We start from the raw sequence: 15,022 nt of genomic DNA on the forward strand, positions 1-15,022 counted from the left end.
CTTATTCTTCTTCTTCCTCTTCTCTCCTCCCCTCACGCTCTTCTCAGCTGCCCCCTTCAGCCCACATCTCGAAGAAACCTCTCTCTCTCTCTTCTTCTCCTCCTCGTCTACCTTCATGGCTCTATTGGCCTTTCCCTTCTCCTCCTTCTCTTCCATCCGCCCTGCGGACTTCTTCTTCCTCCTCTTTCAACCCTAGTGCCTCAAGCGGCGATGTAGAAAAGCAAGATCTCACCTCTTCTGCTGGGTTTCTTCATCCTTCCAACTCTCCTGTAGTCCCGCCACTCCCATCCCCCGACTCCGTCTCTCTCTCTATCTCTCCTGGTATTTCACATAAGGAAGAGAAAGGAAGTTTGACTCTTAGATCCAGCCATATAGTGCATCTTCAGTCGATCGATCGCCTCCTACGTCGCTTGTATGTTGGCTATATCTATCTCTTTTCTAGGCTTCTTGAAGCTTCCACATGTCCCCAAGCCTATCATCTTCATTGCCATGATCATGAAGATGAAGAAAATGATACAAAGAAGAAGAAGAACAAGAAGAAATTCTCTTCCTCTTCTTCTTCTATAGATTTAAGTTTGACTATGAAGTGGTGTACCTCACGTGATCTCTCAGGGTTAACACGGGCGTTCGATTCTTGTTCTCCTCTCCATTCTTCTTTTCTTCAGCACAAGATCCTTCTTTCGCTTTTCTCTCATAAACTGCTTCAACTTGATCGATGTCTCAGAGCTTCATTTGAACAAGAGAAGACGATTCGAGAAGAAGATCTTGGAGAAGACCCTTCTCTTCTGTCGGATTGTTCCGATACATCTTCTTCTTCTCGACGCGAAAGGGGAATAAGAAAAGACGAGGAGGGCGAAGAGAGAGAGAAGAGACAACCTGGTCTACATGGCAAAGAAGAAGAAGAGAATAAGAAGAAAGAGATGAAAAGAGAAGAAGAAGAAGGTGATCCTCTTCACTCTTACCCCCAACATGATCAAGATCGAGTGAGACCTTGTCATAGTCATCATCGTAAGACCCTAGAGGGTGGGCTCTACGAGGGTGGCGAGGAGAGAAGAGAAGAAGAAAAAGAAGATAGACTTGTGTATGGGAACGTGTCCAAGTGCGGCTTGATCTTCTGTAATCGGCGCTTGGAAGCCTTTCTTGTCAAGGAGTATCTGCAAGCTCGAAATCTTGTCTATGTAGATTGGATCTGCAGCTCTTCACGGGCGACAAGCCATAGCTCAGATTGGCTATTTGGGATAGGAAGAACTGCGGGGGAAAGAAGCGAGTGTCTTGATCGAATGAAGTTTATGTCTCATGTCTGGAGAGCTATGAAACGTGACGAGAAAGAGAAAGAAAGACAACAAGAGAGAGAAGGCAAGAAAGATCTTAAGCCCTCTGTCTATGCAAATCCCATCTCTTCTCTTCCTATGAACCGAGAAGATATAAGACATCGAGACCAGGAAGAGGAGGAGACAGAGACAGAGAGAGAGAGAGAACTGAAAGTTGAAGAAGAAGAAGATAGTAGACAAGGGGAGAGGTGTTGTCCTTCGATTTCCTTCTCTTCTTCTCCCTCTCGCCCCCGTTCTTCCTCTTTGTCTCCCTCCACAGAGAGGACCCTTCATGGGCTCGCATTCCAGAAGGAGAAGAGAAAGAAGAAGGAAGACGAGAGAAGGTCTCGAGATGTTTCTTTGTATATGGCTCGTAAAGGGTGGGGAAGTCCCCTGCAGGTGTTAGTGGCGACCTCTGTGTTGGAAGAAGGCATCGACATCCCCGCATGCAATCTGGTGATTCAGATGGAAGTCCCTTCATCTCTTGTGCGTTACGTTCAATCGAAGGGAAGAGCGAGAAAGAGACCCGCCGAGTTTCTTGTCTTATGCCCTGATAGCTATGCTAGCCAAGGTGGAGGAGGAGGAGAAGAAGAAAGATGGACCTACAACACTTCTCTTGCAGCTTCTCTTATGGATCTTTCTTCTCAGATGTCTTTCTCTTCTTTCTTTCATGATCCAAGAGAAGATCTTCTTCTCTCAAGGGAAGGACAGCGACCGCATCTGCACCAAGAAGATGAAGAAGATCCTCTTTCTTCTTTCAGCATAGGAGACATGAGGCGAACAGGAAGAGAAGGGCTGCCTCTCGATCACGATGGGTCTTCTTTCTTTTCTTCTTCTTCTTGTTCTGTTTCTTCTCCATTTGTCACCGATGCGCCTCAGACGGCATCCCTATGGGCCCAAGGGGAGATCATTGATGGATCGGGGGCTCTTAGCCGTCTAGAGACATGCGAAAGAAAAGTATCTTTCTATGCTCATACCATCGATGCAACTCATCCGAGTCTCTTTCTACACCGTGAGTCGATTCCTATGACACCAGCCTCTCAGATTGCCTCGCAGTCAGCAGCTCTCCCTCTTCTCTCTTTACAGCATAGTGGAGACAGGGGGTGTCTCTCTAAGAAGGAGACAAAGTTGACGATGCGGACGAGCCAGACACTTCAAATGAATGAAGGAATAGAAAGCAGTCTTCTCTATCATAAGAAGACAACTCAGCAAGAAGAAGAAGAAGATGAAGAGAATCGTTTTTATGGAGAGAGAAGAGAAGGCCACCATGATATTGTGAAGTTACCGGAGATTGATTTGGATGAGATCCTTCTCACAGATGTGGGGGGGCTTGTCTATGCCTCCTATGCTTTTCCTCTCCTACGCACCATTATAGCAGAATGTGGTTGCTATGATCCCCCTCCTTCCTCCACTTCTTCTTCTTCTCTCAAGAAGTCTCCCGATGAAAAGTCATCTGTTAGGAACGACAGAAGCGCTGAGTCTCTTCCTCTTCCCCAGGCGAAAGATGCTAATGGAGAAGAGAAACCTTCGGAGGCTTCTTCTTCTTCTTTGGCCTCCTGCTGCGGGAACAAGAAGCCTTCAGACGACTGCGATTCTTCCAAAACAGGTGGCGCTCATGATCTTGTCTTCAGGTGTATAGATACCGGAACAACATGGGTGCTGGAGATTCCATCTGTCCAAGGCTTCCGCTCCTCACGACTTCCTTCCTTTCGTCTGCAGATCTCTTCTCCTTCTTCATCTTCTTCCTCGAGCTCGAATTCTATCCAGTCTTCTTCTTCTCCTGTCCTTTCCTCCACGTCTGCGGCGAATGCTCTATCTTTACATGCCTTAAGACTTCTTCTCTCTGAAGGGGTCATCGACGGATTCTTTCGATGCAGAGACATCGATCGAACTCCAAGACCAGAGAGTCACTGGAGCAAAAGCTTTTTCTTCGCGAGCTCTTCCTCACTAATCAGAGACATGGGACAAGGATGGAGAGATGTAGATCTCTTGAGAAAGGCTCTTGGGACAACTGCGCAAGATGATCCAAATAGGAGTAAAGAGAAGAAGAAGAGCTGTGAGTGTCTAGGGAGTGAGACACTATGGAGAGAATTGCCCGATTGCTTAATGCTTCCTTCTCCGTTTCTTCTCGGATCAAAGGCTCTCTCCAACTGGGCCCAGGGTGAGAAGAAGAAAGATGAGAGTTTTCTCCATGGCGAAGAGAAAGAGAAGAAAAATGAAGCCCTTCAAGGGGTACCAACGTTCTCTGGGTGAGTCAACGCGGCTTATATCATTCTAACTATCTCACTCTAGTCTCTCTATCTTCAGTCGATCTATCTGTCTCTCTGTCTTTAATCTATCTATTTATATCTGTCTTCAGCTTATCTCTATTTCATCTACCTTTACACTAACTCTTTGGTCTATCTAGGCATTGCTTTTCTTCGACCTCTGATAGTCTGTATGTCTTAAACCCTCTCTTCCGGTAGAAAGGAAGACTCTCCTCCTTTCTTTTTCTCTCCTTTTCGATTGTTTCTTTCTTCTCGAATCTTAAGGTCATTCATCTTACTTCTCCTTCTACTTTTTCTCTCACCCTCTTTAACTCCGCAAAACTTTCCTCCTTCCTATCATCTATCTATCTATCTTCTTCTCTCCAGTTCTTTTCTCCTCTTTCCTCTTTCTCTTCTACTTTTCCTTCGTCGTTTTCACTTCACCATAGAATCTCTTTCTCGTGCATTCTCCTCTCATCCCATCCATCTTCTTTTTTCTTCTTCTTCTTCTTCCTCTTCTTCTCTCCTGTAATCTGATCAGGCCTTCTCTTCCACCTCATGAGAAACAAGGTGACATTATCCGGCTGTACATACACCGTATTTGGTGTAGACCTGTGACAGAGACAGAAGTGTATCTGGAGAATGAGTGGGTCTTTCTACATCAACGAGAAGAGAAAGAGAAGTTTCTGAAACGTCTCCGACAATGCAGAAAGGAAAGGTTTCTTCATTCTCCTCTCTATGAAAGTGGCGGCTATGGGGGTCTCTGGCGTATATACAGCCGAGACTGGGGGAATTTCGAAGTTGCTCTAGGAAATGACTTGAGGTGTAGACAGAGGTTCAACATTTACAGGACCAAGAGACAGGAGAAGAAGAAGAAGATTCAGAGAATGAAAGAGAAGCTTTTGAAGAAGGAGAGAGTAGTAGTGACAAAGGAGAATACTAAGGAAGAACGAGATGTCTGTTCAGAAAAGACAAGAATAGGAGAAAGAAACGACGAAGAAGAGAAAGACGAAGACGAAATCCGATGGTGGTTTGAAGGAGGTGTAGATACACCTGAAGAAGGTGAAGATACACCCGAAGAAGAAGATGAAGATAGTGACAGTGTGTTTCAGAGACAATTAAAGAAGGAAAGTCTCCACCGACGAAAGATTCGTTACATCATGGAAAGAATGATAAGAAACCTTGTCAAAGAACGCGGGAGAGACACGGTACTCCAGGTAAAAAGAAGGAAGGCGCTATCTTCATTCATTCATTCAGTCAGTCAGTCAGTCTCTCTCTTTCAAGTCTATCTTTTTATCTCTCTCTCTCTTCTTTCTTCTTTCCTCATGATTGCTTTCCTTTTTGGTTCTTTTCTTCCTGTTTACGCTTCACTTTCTTTTTGCCTGAGAAGGAGAATGTTTCTTCTTTGGGCTTTCTCTTCTTTTTCTTTCTCCTTTCTTTCTCCGAAGTTTGGAAGGATACAAAGAGAGAGAGGAAGAAACAGGCCGATGCTTTTACCTTTTCCTACGATGGTAGCTCTTCTTCTTTTTCTTCTTTCGAGAAGAGCCTTCTCTTCTTCTCTTTCATTTCTCTTAGGAACTCAACCTGTCCCCTTCCTACACGCTCAGGAGATAAGAATAGAGAGATAGGAAAGACTTTCTCTCTTCACTTGACATAAGCTTCTTCTCTTTCTCCTCTCCTTTGTTCTCTTCCTTCTTCTTCTTTCCTTTCTCTTAGCTTCTCTTCTCCTTTGTGTCTTCTCTCTCTCACGAGGTGTTTCTATTTATGTATCTGTCTCTATCTATCTATCTATCTATGTGTATCTGTAAGTGTGTATATCTACGTGTATTTCATCTCCTTAGAGAGAAAGCGTAATACAGCTGAATGGTTGCCGAGGTAACTTCTTCATTTCTTTCTTTTTTTCTTCCTCTCTCTCGCCTACTCTTCCTTTCTACCCATTTGTGCTTCATCTCTACGAATCATATACATATATATGCATACATGTATATATATATATATATATACATGTATGCATATAATGTGCAGTCTATGTATGTCTGCTTGTTGAGAGCCTTTGTGTCATTTTTCTTGCAGAGTGAAGGTTCTCTTCGTCTCTTCTTTCTCTATCACGTCTTTCTTTCTTTCTTTCGTCTTTTCTCCCCTTCTCTCTTTCTCCCTTTCTTGGTATTTCTTCTGTATTTCTCGTTCTTCTCTCTCCTTTCTCTCTTCCTCTTTCTGTCTGTTGTTTCTCTAACGCCTATCCCTGTATACTGAATCCTCTCATTGATCTATGTATCTATCTATCTTTCTATCTAATCTATTCATCTATTTATCTATCTGTCTGTCTTCCTTATCTATATGTTCATTCAAAGACAGTGTGTTTGCGTTTCATCCTTTTCTCCTTTCTGTCTTTGTCTCCTCCCCATCTTGTCTCCGTCTCTCTGTTCTCTTTTTCTTCTTTTCTTCCTCCTCTCTCTTTCGTCTATTTTTCTCTCCCTCTTCTTTCTTTCCTGTTGATCTATCTATCTTTTCTTCAGCCTTTATGTCTTCTTCTTCCTCGGCCTATTCACGAGGACATTTCTTTTCACGCCTATCACTCCGAAGCAGGAGAGAAGGGACAGCGCGATGGCGACCAGGATGAAGAAAAGAAGAAGAAGAAGCAGAAGAAGAAGACATGCTCTCTCCTGGAGAAGAAGAAGAAGTTAGAAGAAGAAGAGAGACGGAAAGAGGGGGAGAAGGAGAGGAGAGAGACTCGTAGGCGCTCTTCTGCAGAGGGGATGTGTACGATCTTGAAAGACGAAGAAGAACAAGAAACAAGAGATTTCACTGAAGAAGGACTGTATACGAGAAAGGAAGAAGAAGAAGATGTGGGTGAAGAAGAAGATTTGAATGAAGAAGAAGAAGAAATGACTTTTACGATGTTGGTCGAGATCGAAAGGCCGGAAGCAGAGATGTATGTAGATCTCCCGGCTGAATATGTAGAGAAAGTTCTCATGGTAAGGAGGGGAAGTTCTTCTTTTTCTTTTTCTTCTTCGTCTTCCTTTTCTCTTCATTCTCATTCTCTGTTTTCTCTCTCATTTTCCAAATGTCTTTATCTTCTTCTCTCTTCTCTCTATCGGTAAGATACAGACGTACATAGACATCTAGGAGCGACATAAAACAGAATATCTTCATTCCTTCACAGAGAAGCCTCCTGTCTTCTCTCTCTGCACGTGTATATACACAACAACTTTTCAGTCTCGATGGGCTCATGCCTACATAGATATTCATCCATACATTCTCGTGTGTTCTCCGCTGAGACATGAAGGGAGGTGTAAATGACGAGGGTGAAGAGAGGAGTTGGAAAAAAGCTAAGAAGAGTCTTTTCTTCTTCTTCTTTAAGTGGCGTGCTTGTGTGTCATTCTTCTCCCTTTTCTTTTTCTTTGCATGCAAGATCTTTCATTCTATGCTGAGGGAAGTCACCTCTCGATGAGTCGACCTTCTTCCTCTCCTACCTACTACTTTCTTTCTTTCTCCTTCTCTTTCTCTCTCTTCATTCTTTCGTCTTCCTTCCTTCCTGTCTTTCCTTTCTTTCATTTCACATGGACGCACATGCTCCTGTTCCTTCTTTCTTTCTTTTTTTCTTCAGCCTTTCACGCATCGAGAGGTGAGCCATTTACTCCAGCTAACGAACTTCTCTCCAGGGAGCCTTCAGAATTCGATCTTAAAGGAACTTCTCTCTTTCATTCATAGAGAGAATCTGCGACGTGAAGCTGAAGAGAAAGACGAAGAGGAAGAAGATCCGAGTGTATCCAACAGGAGAGAAGAAGAGGACAAGGTTCAAGATCATAAGGTGAAAGAGAAGGAGAGGCAGAAGGATAAAAAGGGAGAGACTAGAGAAAACAAGGAAGAGGAAAAGGAGAGGAAAGAGAGGGCGACAAGGAGGTCTTGCAAGTCGGACGGTAATGCGGACGAGGCTTCTCTTCTTCCATCGAGTATAGCCGACTGTAAGGAAGAAGAGAATTCTACCATGACCAAGTCAGCTTTAGCCTCTCCTTCGTCTTCTCTTCCTTTCTCTGATCCTAGCGCTCTTTACTTTCATACGTCTTCTCTTCTTAACTTTCTCTCTCGGACTCGTGGAGATTTCCTAAGAGGCGTTTCAACAGGGAGAGAACAAGAAGAAAAGGAGGAAGAAGAAAAAGAAGAAGAAGAAGATCCAAGTGGCGAGGTGACAGAAAAGAAGAAGAAGAAGATAAGAAAGATATGTTATAGTTTATATGAGTCGGGTGTGCATGATGTGAAGAGACTTCTGTTTCCTTTTGTATTTATCGCTCCTTTATCTCTAAGCCATCCGAAGAGAATCGACTTCGCTTTCATTCATCGGCTAGCTCGATTGAGGCTCTTCCTTCGCACTGGGCAAAGGTAAGAAGGGGAGAACCAAACTCTCTTCTTCTCTTCTCTTCTCTTTCTCCCTTCTTCCTTTTTCTGTAGGTCTGCATGCACGATGCATAGATTTCGTTCTCGAGTCAAGGAAGACGGCGAAGGAAAGAGAAAGACAGAGAGGAAAGGATGAACAATTAGAAAGAGAAAAATAGATCAAAGGTAGATTGAAGATAAATAGATAGAAGAGGTGTTGTGCGCCCAGGTGTCATGTGACGTATTTTGCTTTGATGATGAGCTGTGTGTACATACACCGTGAGGAGTTTGCTCTACGACGACTAGTAGTAGTAGTAGTCATCGTAGGAGAAGATGATAAGGATGAAGAAGAGTTTCTGGTTCCCCCCCTTGTCTGAAGAGAGAAGAAGAAGAAGGAGATAACTGTTTGACCAGGACTTCCGCCATCATGGGGAAGTTGATACAAGCCCCAGGATTAAAGGAGAAGTTCATCTCTTTGTCTCCTTTTCTTTTTCTTCTTCTTCTTCTTCTTCTTTCTACCTTTCATTTGCGTGTGATCCATTTCTCATCTTGATATTAGGGTAGGTTTTCTTTTCTCTACTTTTCGCACACTTCTTCTTCTTGTTGCTGGTATTAATGATAGATCCCTTCACATGCCTTCCCTTCCTTTCCTTCCTGCGGTGTATGTACAGCCGACGGCGTCCTCCCGGTACGGCCCCTGTGGAGATCCCTCCCTCCCTCATGCAACTGCATGATGCTTTTCCGTCAACTGCGGGAGCGATAGAGCGCCTTCATTCTCTTCCTCCTCCAAGTGTGTTTGCTTTCTCTTATTTTCACCAGAAAGCGAATCTGAAGAAAGACAGAAAGATTCAACAGCTCCTCAAAACAGAAAGAGAAGGAGAACCTAAAGCAGGAGAGGCAGGTCTCCTGTATTCATCGAAAGGGAAAATACTTTATCAGAGAGAAGGAGAGAAGGCAGATTCCCTCTCCTTCTCTTCTTCTAGAGATCTTGCAGTTGTCGAAGAGAGTCACACGGACACCTGCGGTGTTAGAATCCCCTCTTATTCTTCTTCTTCTTTTCCTTGTTCTTCTCATATCTTGTCTCCCTGTTTTGCTTCTTCTTCTTCTACTTCTTCTTCTTCTTACTCTCCTTGTTCTGCCTCTCTACTGAAGGAGGGTGAAGAAGGAGACAGCGAAGAAGAGAGGAGGAGAAGAAGAAGAAAAGAGGAAGAAGCGAAAGATGTATGTGGGGATAGAGATGTAGGGGGAGTAGACGTCTTATCATGTTCTTCATCTAATGGAAAGATCAGGCTGAAGAATGATACGAAGAAGAAGAGAGAGAAAGAGAAAGAAGAAGGAGGAGGAGGAGGAGGACAACAGGGTCTTATGGATGACTCGGGAAAGAGAGAAGAGCGTAGGAGTAGCCTTTTTTCTTCACGAGGATCAGATCTGCCTGACTCCATCTACCCCACAGCAGAACGCCTAAGTAAGAAGAAGAAGAAAGATCTCTTCTTCTTCTATCTTCTTGAATCCAAAACAACAGTCTGTAGGAGAAGCTCTTTGGCTCAAGGCTTCCTAGTGTGTCTCCCCTCACATCTATCTCCTCCTCCTGCACGTAGAGCTACAGAGAGAGATTAGATAGAAAGGATATCTCTGGATTATGCCTCTGTCTCTCTGTGTATCTATCTTTCTTTCTTGTCTTTCTATGTATGTAGTTATCTCTCTTTCTTTTGTGTCTATTCGCACTCATGCCTACTCCCGTTCAAGACATCGGTCTTCTCTTCTTTCTTTCTTGAGAGGGATCTGGAAGGTTTTCTTTTCTTTAAGAAAGACGATAGAAGAAACGAAAGAAAGAAAGAAGATTGATCAGCAGGAAAGCGAGGGAAGCCTAGAAGTGTGAGATCTTTGACATGATCGATTCTCTCTCTTCCATTTTTCTCTTTTCATATGCTGAAGTAGGGGTGGGGTGGTCTGCCAGAGGGCATAAGTATTTTGTCATGTGAATTTCTTATTTCTTGCCTCTATTCTTTTTCGGTGTCCTCTCTAGGGTTATGAAAGCGATTTATTTCATGCCTAGAGGAAGTTTCTTCTTCACACAGGAGTAGTCAGGCGTCGAAGATCTTTTTCTTCTTTCCTACTTTCTTGAGAAGAGTGATCTATTTCTCTTTCTCTGGATCTTTCTATTCTTCTTTCGCCTTCCGTCAGCATCTTGGGGTGTGATAGACTAAGAGAAAATTCAGGGAGACGAAAAGAAAGAAGAGGAAGAAGGCGGCTTGAACGTGTAGTACCTATCAATCTTCCTCCATAGCATATGTTGATCTCCGTATATGTATAGATCCAGATCTCTTCACGTCTTTGTGTATGTGTGAAAGAGACACCTGTATGAGAGGGGTGGAGTGTACATACATCAGGAGTAAAGAGTTCTTCCGACTTACTCCCTTTCCCTTCTTGTCTTCCCTTCTCTTCTCCTCTCTGTATCTTTTCATATGTCTCACCTTCTTCTCCCTCTTGTTCTTTTTCTTCTTCATGTCCTTTCACCTGTACACGTGATAGACAGCCACAAGCAGTTCATCTTCTCTCTCTTCTTTTCCTCTCGTGTCTTTCGATTCGTCTCTTTTTTCTTTCAGATGCGTATGTGGATATCTATAAAGATGAAAGTGGAGCTCTTTCTCTATCAGAAATTCTAGGAGAAGAGCGGAGAGGTATTGAAGTCTTCCGTCACCTTCGCTCTCGCCTCTTCGAGCCTCTCACTCTCCGCATGTCTCACGAGGCTGGCCACGCCTATCGATACTACCGCCTTCAGAGAATAGAAAGACATGTAAGAGAGAAAAGAAGCAAAGAAAAGGCGAGAAAGAAAGAACGAAAGAGTGAGAAAGAAAGGAGAGCAAAAGGTTCATTAGGGGGAAATGGAAGAAGGCTTTGTTAAACCATTTGTGCGTGTGTCTCGTACTACCTCTTCTTCTTCTTTCGATAGGCTTCTGAAGAAATGCTCTGGATCAATATGTCTCGATCTTGCTCCTTTTTCATTAGATCAAAGGAAAGAGAGAGAGAGAGACTGGTCTTTCTTCTTTCTTCTTCTCTGTCATGTTTTGTCATGAGTGGCAAGGGATATTGCGGGACACGTGGACTTGAGAGGAGCCTTCATCTCTGTGTAGAGGAGAAGCCTGTATCTATATGAAATACACATCTATCTATCTGTATGGATACCTGGGTGTATAGGGACATGTAGAGAGACAGAGAGAGATAGATATTTGCAGTGTATAAGGAGATAGATGTACATCAAGGGAGTTGTCGACTCGGCGGAGATCCAGCCTTTTTTCGTCTCATTCCTTCTCTCTCTCTGTATATATCTATATATGCATGTATAGAGATATATCCGTACCTACCTATGGTGTATATCTCTATACATGAATCCGAGTGTATACAATAGTAGTAGTAGTAGGAATAGTGAAGACGCGTGAGAGAGGAGAGAAAGGAAGTAAAGGCGACGCCCTTTCTGCTCTCGTGTATGAATGAGGGAGGTGAGAAGGAGTCTGCTGTTTGAAGAAGCAGCTTGTATCATAGCTTAGAATGAGAATGACCGCAGATGAAAGATAGATGAATAGAGCGTAGATAAGGTAAAGAAAACTTCTCTCTGCTTATCGTGAAAGAAGAGAAGAAAGAAGAAGAAGAGGAAAGAAGAAGGGAAGGTTCGATTCTTGACAGTGGACTCCTCAGTCCTTTTCTTCTTCTTCTTCCTATACATTGTTCCTAGCTTTTTTCCTTTCTTTCCTTTCTTCTCTGTTCCCTTTTCTCGTATTTTTCTTCACTTCTTTTTCTTTCTTTCTTTTTTCGTATCTCTTTCAAGTTTCTTTCTTTCTTCTTCTGTCTCTTCATGTCTCTCTGTCTCCGTCTCTCTCGCTGTCTCTCTGTGTGAATGTAGTTGACTGCAGATATGGTGCAGGTGGATAGCGACGGAGGCATCACTATGGGCAGTCTGTGCAGGTAAAAGACACATGGAGATAGATAGATAGATAAAGATGAAGGCGATATGAATCAAGCAGTCAGCTCTCTCTCATTCTTTCTCCCCCTTTCTCTTTCTCTCTTTCTTTCCTCCTTTCCCTCCCTTTCGCTTCCTTCTCATTTCTTCTCTTTTGCATTCCTTCTTTCTCTTTCTTTCTTCTCTCTTTTCTTCTTCTATTTCTTTGTAACACCATCTCTAGACATCCTTCTTTCAAGAGCGAGTGAACGAATGAATCGATGTCTCCTCTTCTCCCCCTTCTTCTCCTTCTTCTTTCCCTTTTCTTTCTTCTCACTCGTCTGTTCTCTCTTCTCTCGCCCTTCTTCTTATTATTCTTCTCTGACTCCTCTATTTGTCCCATTCCTCTTCTTTTTCTTCTTTAATTGGCTTTGTATGTTAGGTATTACCTGCAGAGATATCGACAGAGGCTTGTCGATCCACACCCCGACCCTCACGAAGGCCCTAAAGGCAACTGCTTCCTCGTCAGAACAGGACGCCTCCGACAGGTAAGAAAGAAAGAAAGACAAGAAGTGGATGAAGAGCACCGTTATCATTAGTATAGTAGATATAAGAAGAAGAAGGATGCTGATTAGGGTCTATGTGTATCCACCCCGGACTCTCTTCTATCATCGATTGTTCTATTTGGACGTCGATGGTCTCTTTCGTTCCCTCTAGTCGGACAAGCTGTCAGATCTCCCTCTTCCTTACATACACACACGTACTATATCTCTTTCCTTCATTCTTTCTTTCTGATCTGTCTCTCTTTCCTCTCTCTCCTTCCTTCCTTCCTTCTTTCATTCTCTCTAGTCATCTGAAGGCGTAGACGTGAAAACAGTTAGATAGAGAGGGAAATCTCCATCAACAAGACTGAGGGGAGAGAAAGAGATGATCTATCTCTCCTTACATTGCTTTCCTTACGTTTCCTCATGTACATACACCAGGAATCAAGAGAGAGAAAGAGCGACGACTCAATCCATCGATTTCCGTCACTCCTTCAATCGGCCAGAGATAACTGAGGGAAGCGTGTGTATCTACACTTCTTTCTTGCCCTTAAAGGAAGCCTCGGATAGGTCAACTTCTCCATACATATAGATAGACATGGAGAGACTTCTTATATATATCTGTAGATATGCATGCACGTGTATAGAGAGAGAGTTGTATTTGCTCGGGAAATTCTGTCTGTCTAAGAGGGACAGAGAGATATTTGGATGCAGTAGCGCGTGTCTTTTCCTCTATCTACAGAATATTTCTTCCATATATGGACATGTAGAAACTCTTGTGTGTACATGATAGAGATGAGGTCTTCTTCCTATCCCAAGCGACTTCTCTTCTTATCACCTTCTTTCTCATTCGGCTCTCTCCTTTCATCCAGTCACATATATCGACATAGAGATAGATCTACATACATCTTCATAACGGGCCACACCCAGCGTTCTCGTGCATGATGTATGTCTCTCTATCTGTCTATCTCCAGTCGATCCATCTCTCTGTTTCTCTTTAATCTAGCTATCTTCAATGAATGTGTATCGTTAATGCATCTGTCTGTAATGTGTAAGTCTTTTTTCGCCTATGTTTCGTAGGGGACACGTCAGTTGTTCGTGCCGACCAAGCCTATGAATGAAGATGCCCTACGAGGTCTGCATGCACCCCAATTCTCTCATCTTCTTCCTCTCTCTGAACCTATGTTCCAAGTAAGAGATGAGATAGATGGATTCAAGACAGATAGACAGATTAGTCATGATAGCTTAGAGGTAGATCAAAGATAGATAGATAGATTAAAGATAGATTAAAGATAGCGGTCATCAGTTCTATAGGCGTCCAAGGTGAAGAGAGAGAGGACAGTTAAGAGCGTCATAGGGAGAGATAAGTACGTGTGTATATCACTCTCTCTATGAGCTTCTACATGTCTATATCTGTCTATCTATCTGTATGTCTATAGGTTCTCCATCCACCTGTATTGAAAGTGTATTGCTTCGCCAGTTTTCTCTTTTGTATTCTTCTATGCTCGTGATTGCCCCTCTACTTGTTTGATTCCTATCTATCTCTCTCTCTTTCCTTCCTTCTGCATGCATGCATGTGCATGCGTGGTATGTCTCCTTTTTCATCATTCGAGTGAATCTTCTTGGATCGATGAAATCGATGCTGGATGAGAGCAGAGTGCATGCAATGGCTGTTCTCCATCCATCTTGCCTTTGTCTGCTGCCTTCTTCTTCGTAGGAAGTTTCGTGGCTTCCTGGGCTTGTATATAAGATCGAGGTGCAAGGAAAGCATCAAGATTTAGCTCGACGTCTCGAAAAAGAAATTTCTCCTATCCTTCAACGCTACTTCTCTACTACTACTACTACAGAAGCAGCAGGACCTTCTCCATACATAGGTAGGTATAGCTCTCCTCGTTCTTCTTCTTTGTCGCGCTTTTTCTTCTTCCTTTCTTTCTTTCGTCTCCTGCTTGCTTCTCCTCTTTCTTTCTTTTTTTCTCTTTCTCTCTCTCTCTTCTTGTCAAGAACCTCTCATGCTACCTCTCTCTCTCTCTTTCTGAGTGAGGCAGCTGTATAGACAACTCCGTCTATCTCTATGATGTAGACACAAGACATCTGTAGCTTAGCATGCCCGATGTGGGCTATGAGTGTATATTCATCCACGGAAGGTTCCTTTCAATCTCTTTCTCTCTTCTCCTTTTGAGAGATATGCTTCACACACCTCCATCTATCGATATCTCTCTCTCTCCTTGACGAGAGATGAAAAGGCAAGCTTCTCGCAGGTCTTGTCCTTGCTTTTGGAAGCTGAGAACGTCTTGGTGAATTTCTTCCTTTCTTTCTACAGACTCAAAGAGACAAGAAAAGAGAAGCTCATGAGGGGGGAATGATAGGAGTTTTTGTCAAGGTGCATGCAATGATCGAGAGAGAAGGAGAAAGACACATAGAATAGCTAGCCGCTAGCTGTCCTTCTTCATTGGTCTGTAGAATCTTCATCGTCTCCCATTCTCTTCTTTCTCCTCTTCTTTTTGAGAGTCGTTTTCAACATGCATAGAAGGACTTCTTAGTCAGGGTGTCTCTGAAGAGAGGGAGAGGTGCATGAAGTCTTGTGGCTTTCTCACTTGATGAACAGAAGGAGAT

General features: G+C 43.3%; 1 protein-coding gene across 1 annotated transcript in view; it reads left to right on the forward strand.

Annotated features, from left to right (window-relative positions):
* Positions 1–15,022, forward strand: part of CSUI_002690 (ribonuclease type iii dicer) — a 31,609-nt gene that overhangs the window by 12,194 nt on the left and 4,393 nt on the right. The window contains exons 4-13 of the mRNA XM_068062889.1: positions 48–3,559; positions 4,098–4,773; positions 6,073–6,531; positions 7,164–7,936; positions 8,602–9,395; positions 10,537–10,727; positions 11,832–11,893; positions 12,310–12,415; positions 13,490–13,600; positions 14,127–14,283. Coding sequence (XP_067925136.1) covers positions 48–3,559; positions 4,098–4,773; positions 6,073–6,531; positions 7,164–7,936; positions 8,602–9,395; positions 10,537–10,727; positions 11,832–11,893; positions 12,310–12,415; positions 13,490–13,600; positions 14,127–14,283 — 6,841 coding nt within the window. The remainder of the gene's footprint in view (positions 1–47; positions 3,560–4,097; positions 4,774–6,072; positions 6,532–7,163; positions 7,937–8,601; positions 9,396–10,536; positions 10,728–11,831; positions 11,894–12,309; positions 12,416–13,489; positions 13,601–14,126; positions 14,284–15,022) is intronic.

This window comes from Cystoisospora suis (assembly GCF_002600585.1).
Source record: "Cystoisospora suis strain Wien I chromosome Unknown contig_1112, whole genome shotgun sequence".
Lineage (NCBI taxonomy): Eukaryota > Apicomplexa > Conoidasida > Eucoccidiorida > Sarcocystidae > Cystoisospora > Cystoisospora suis.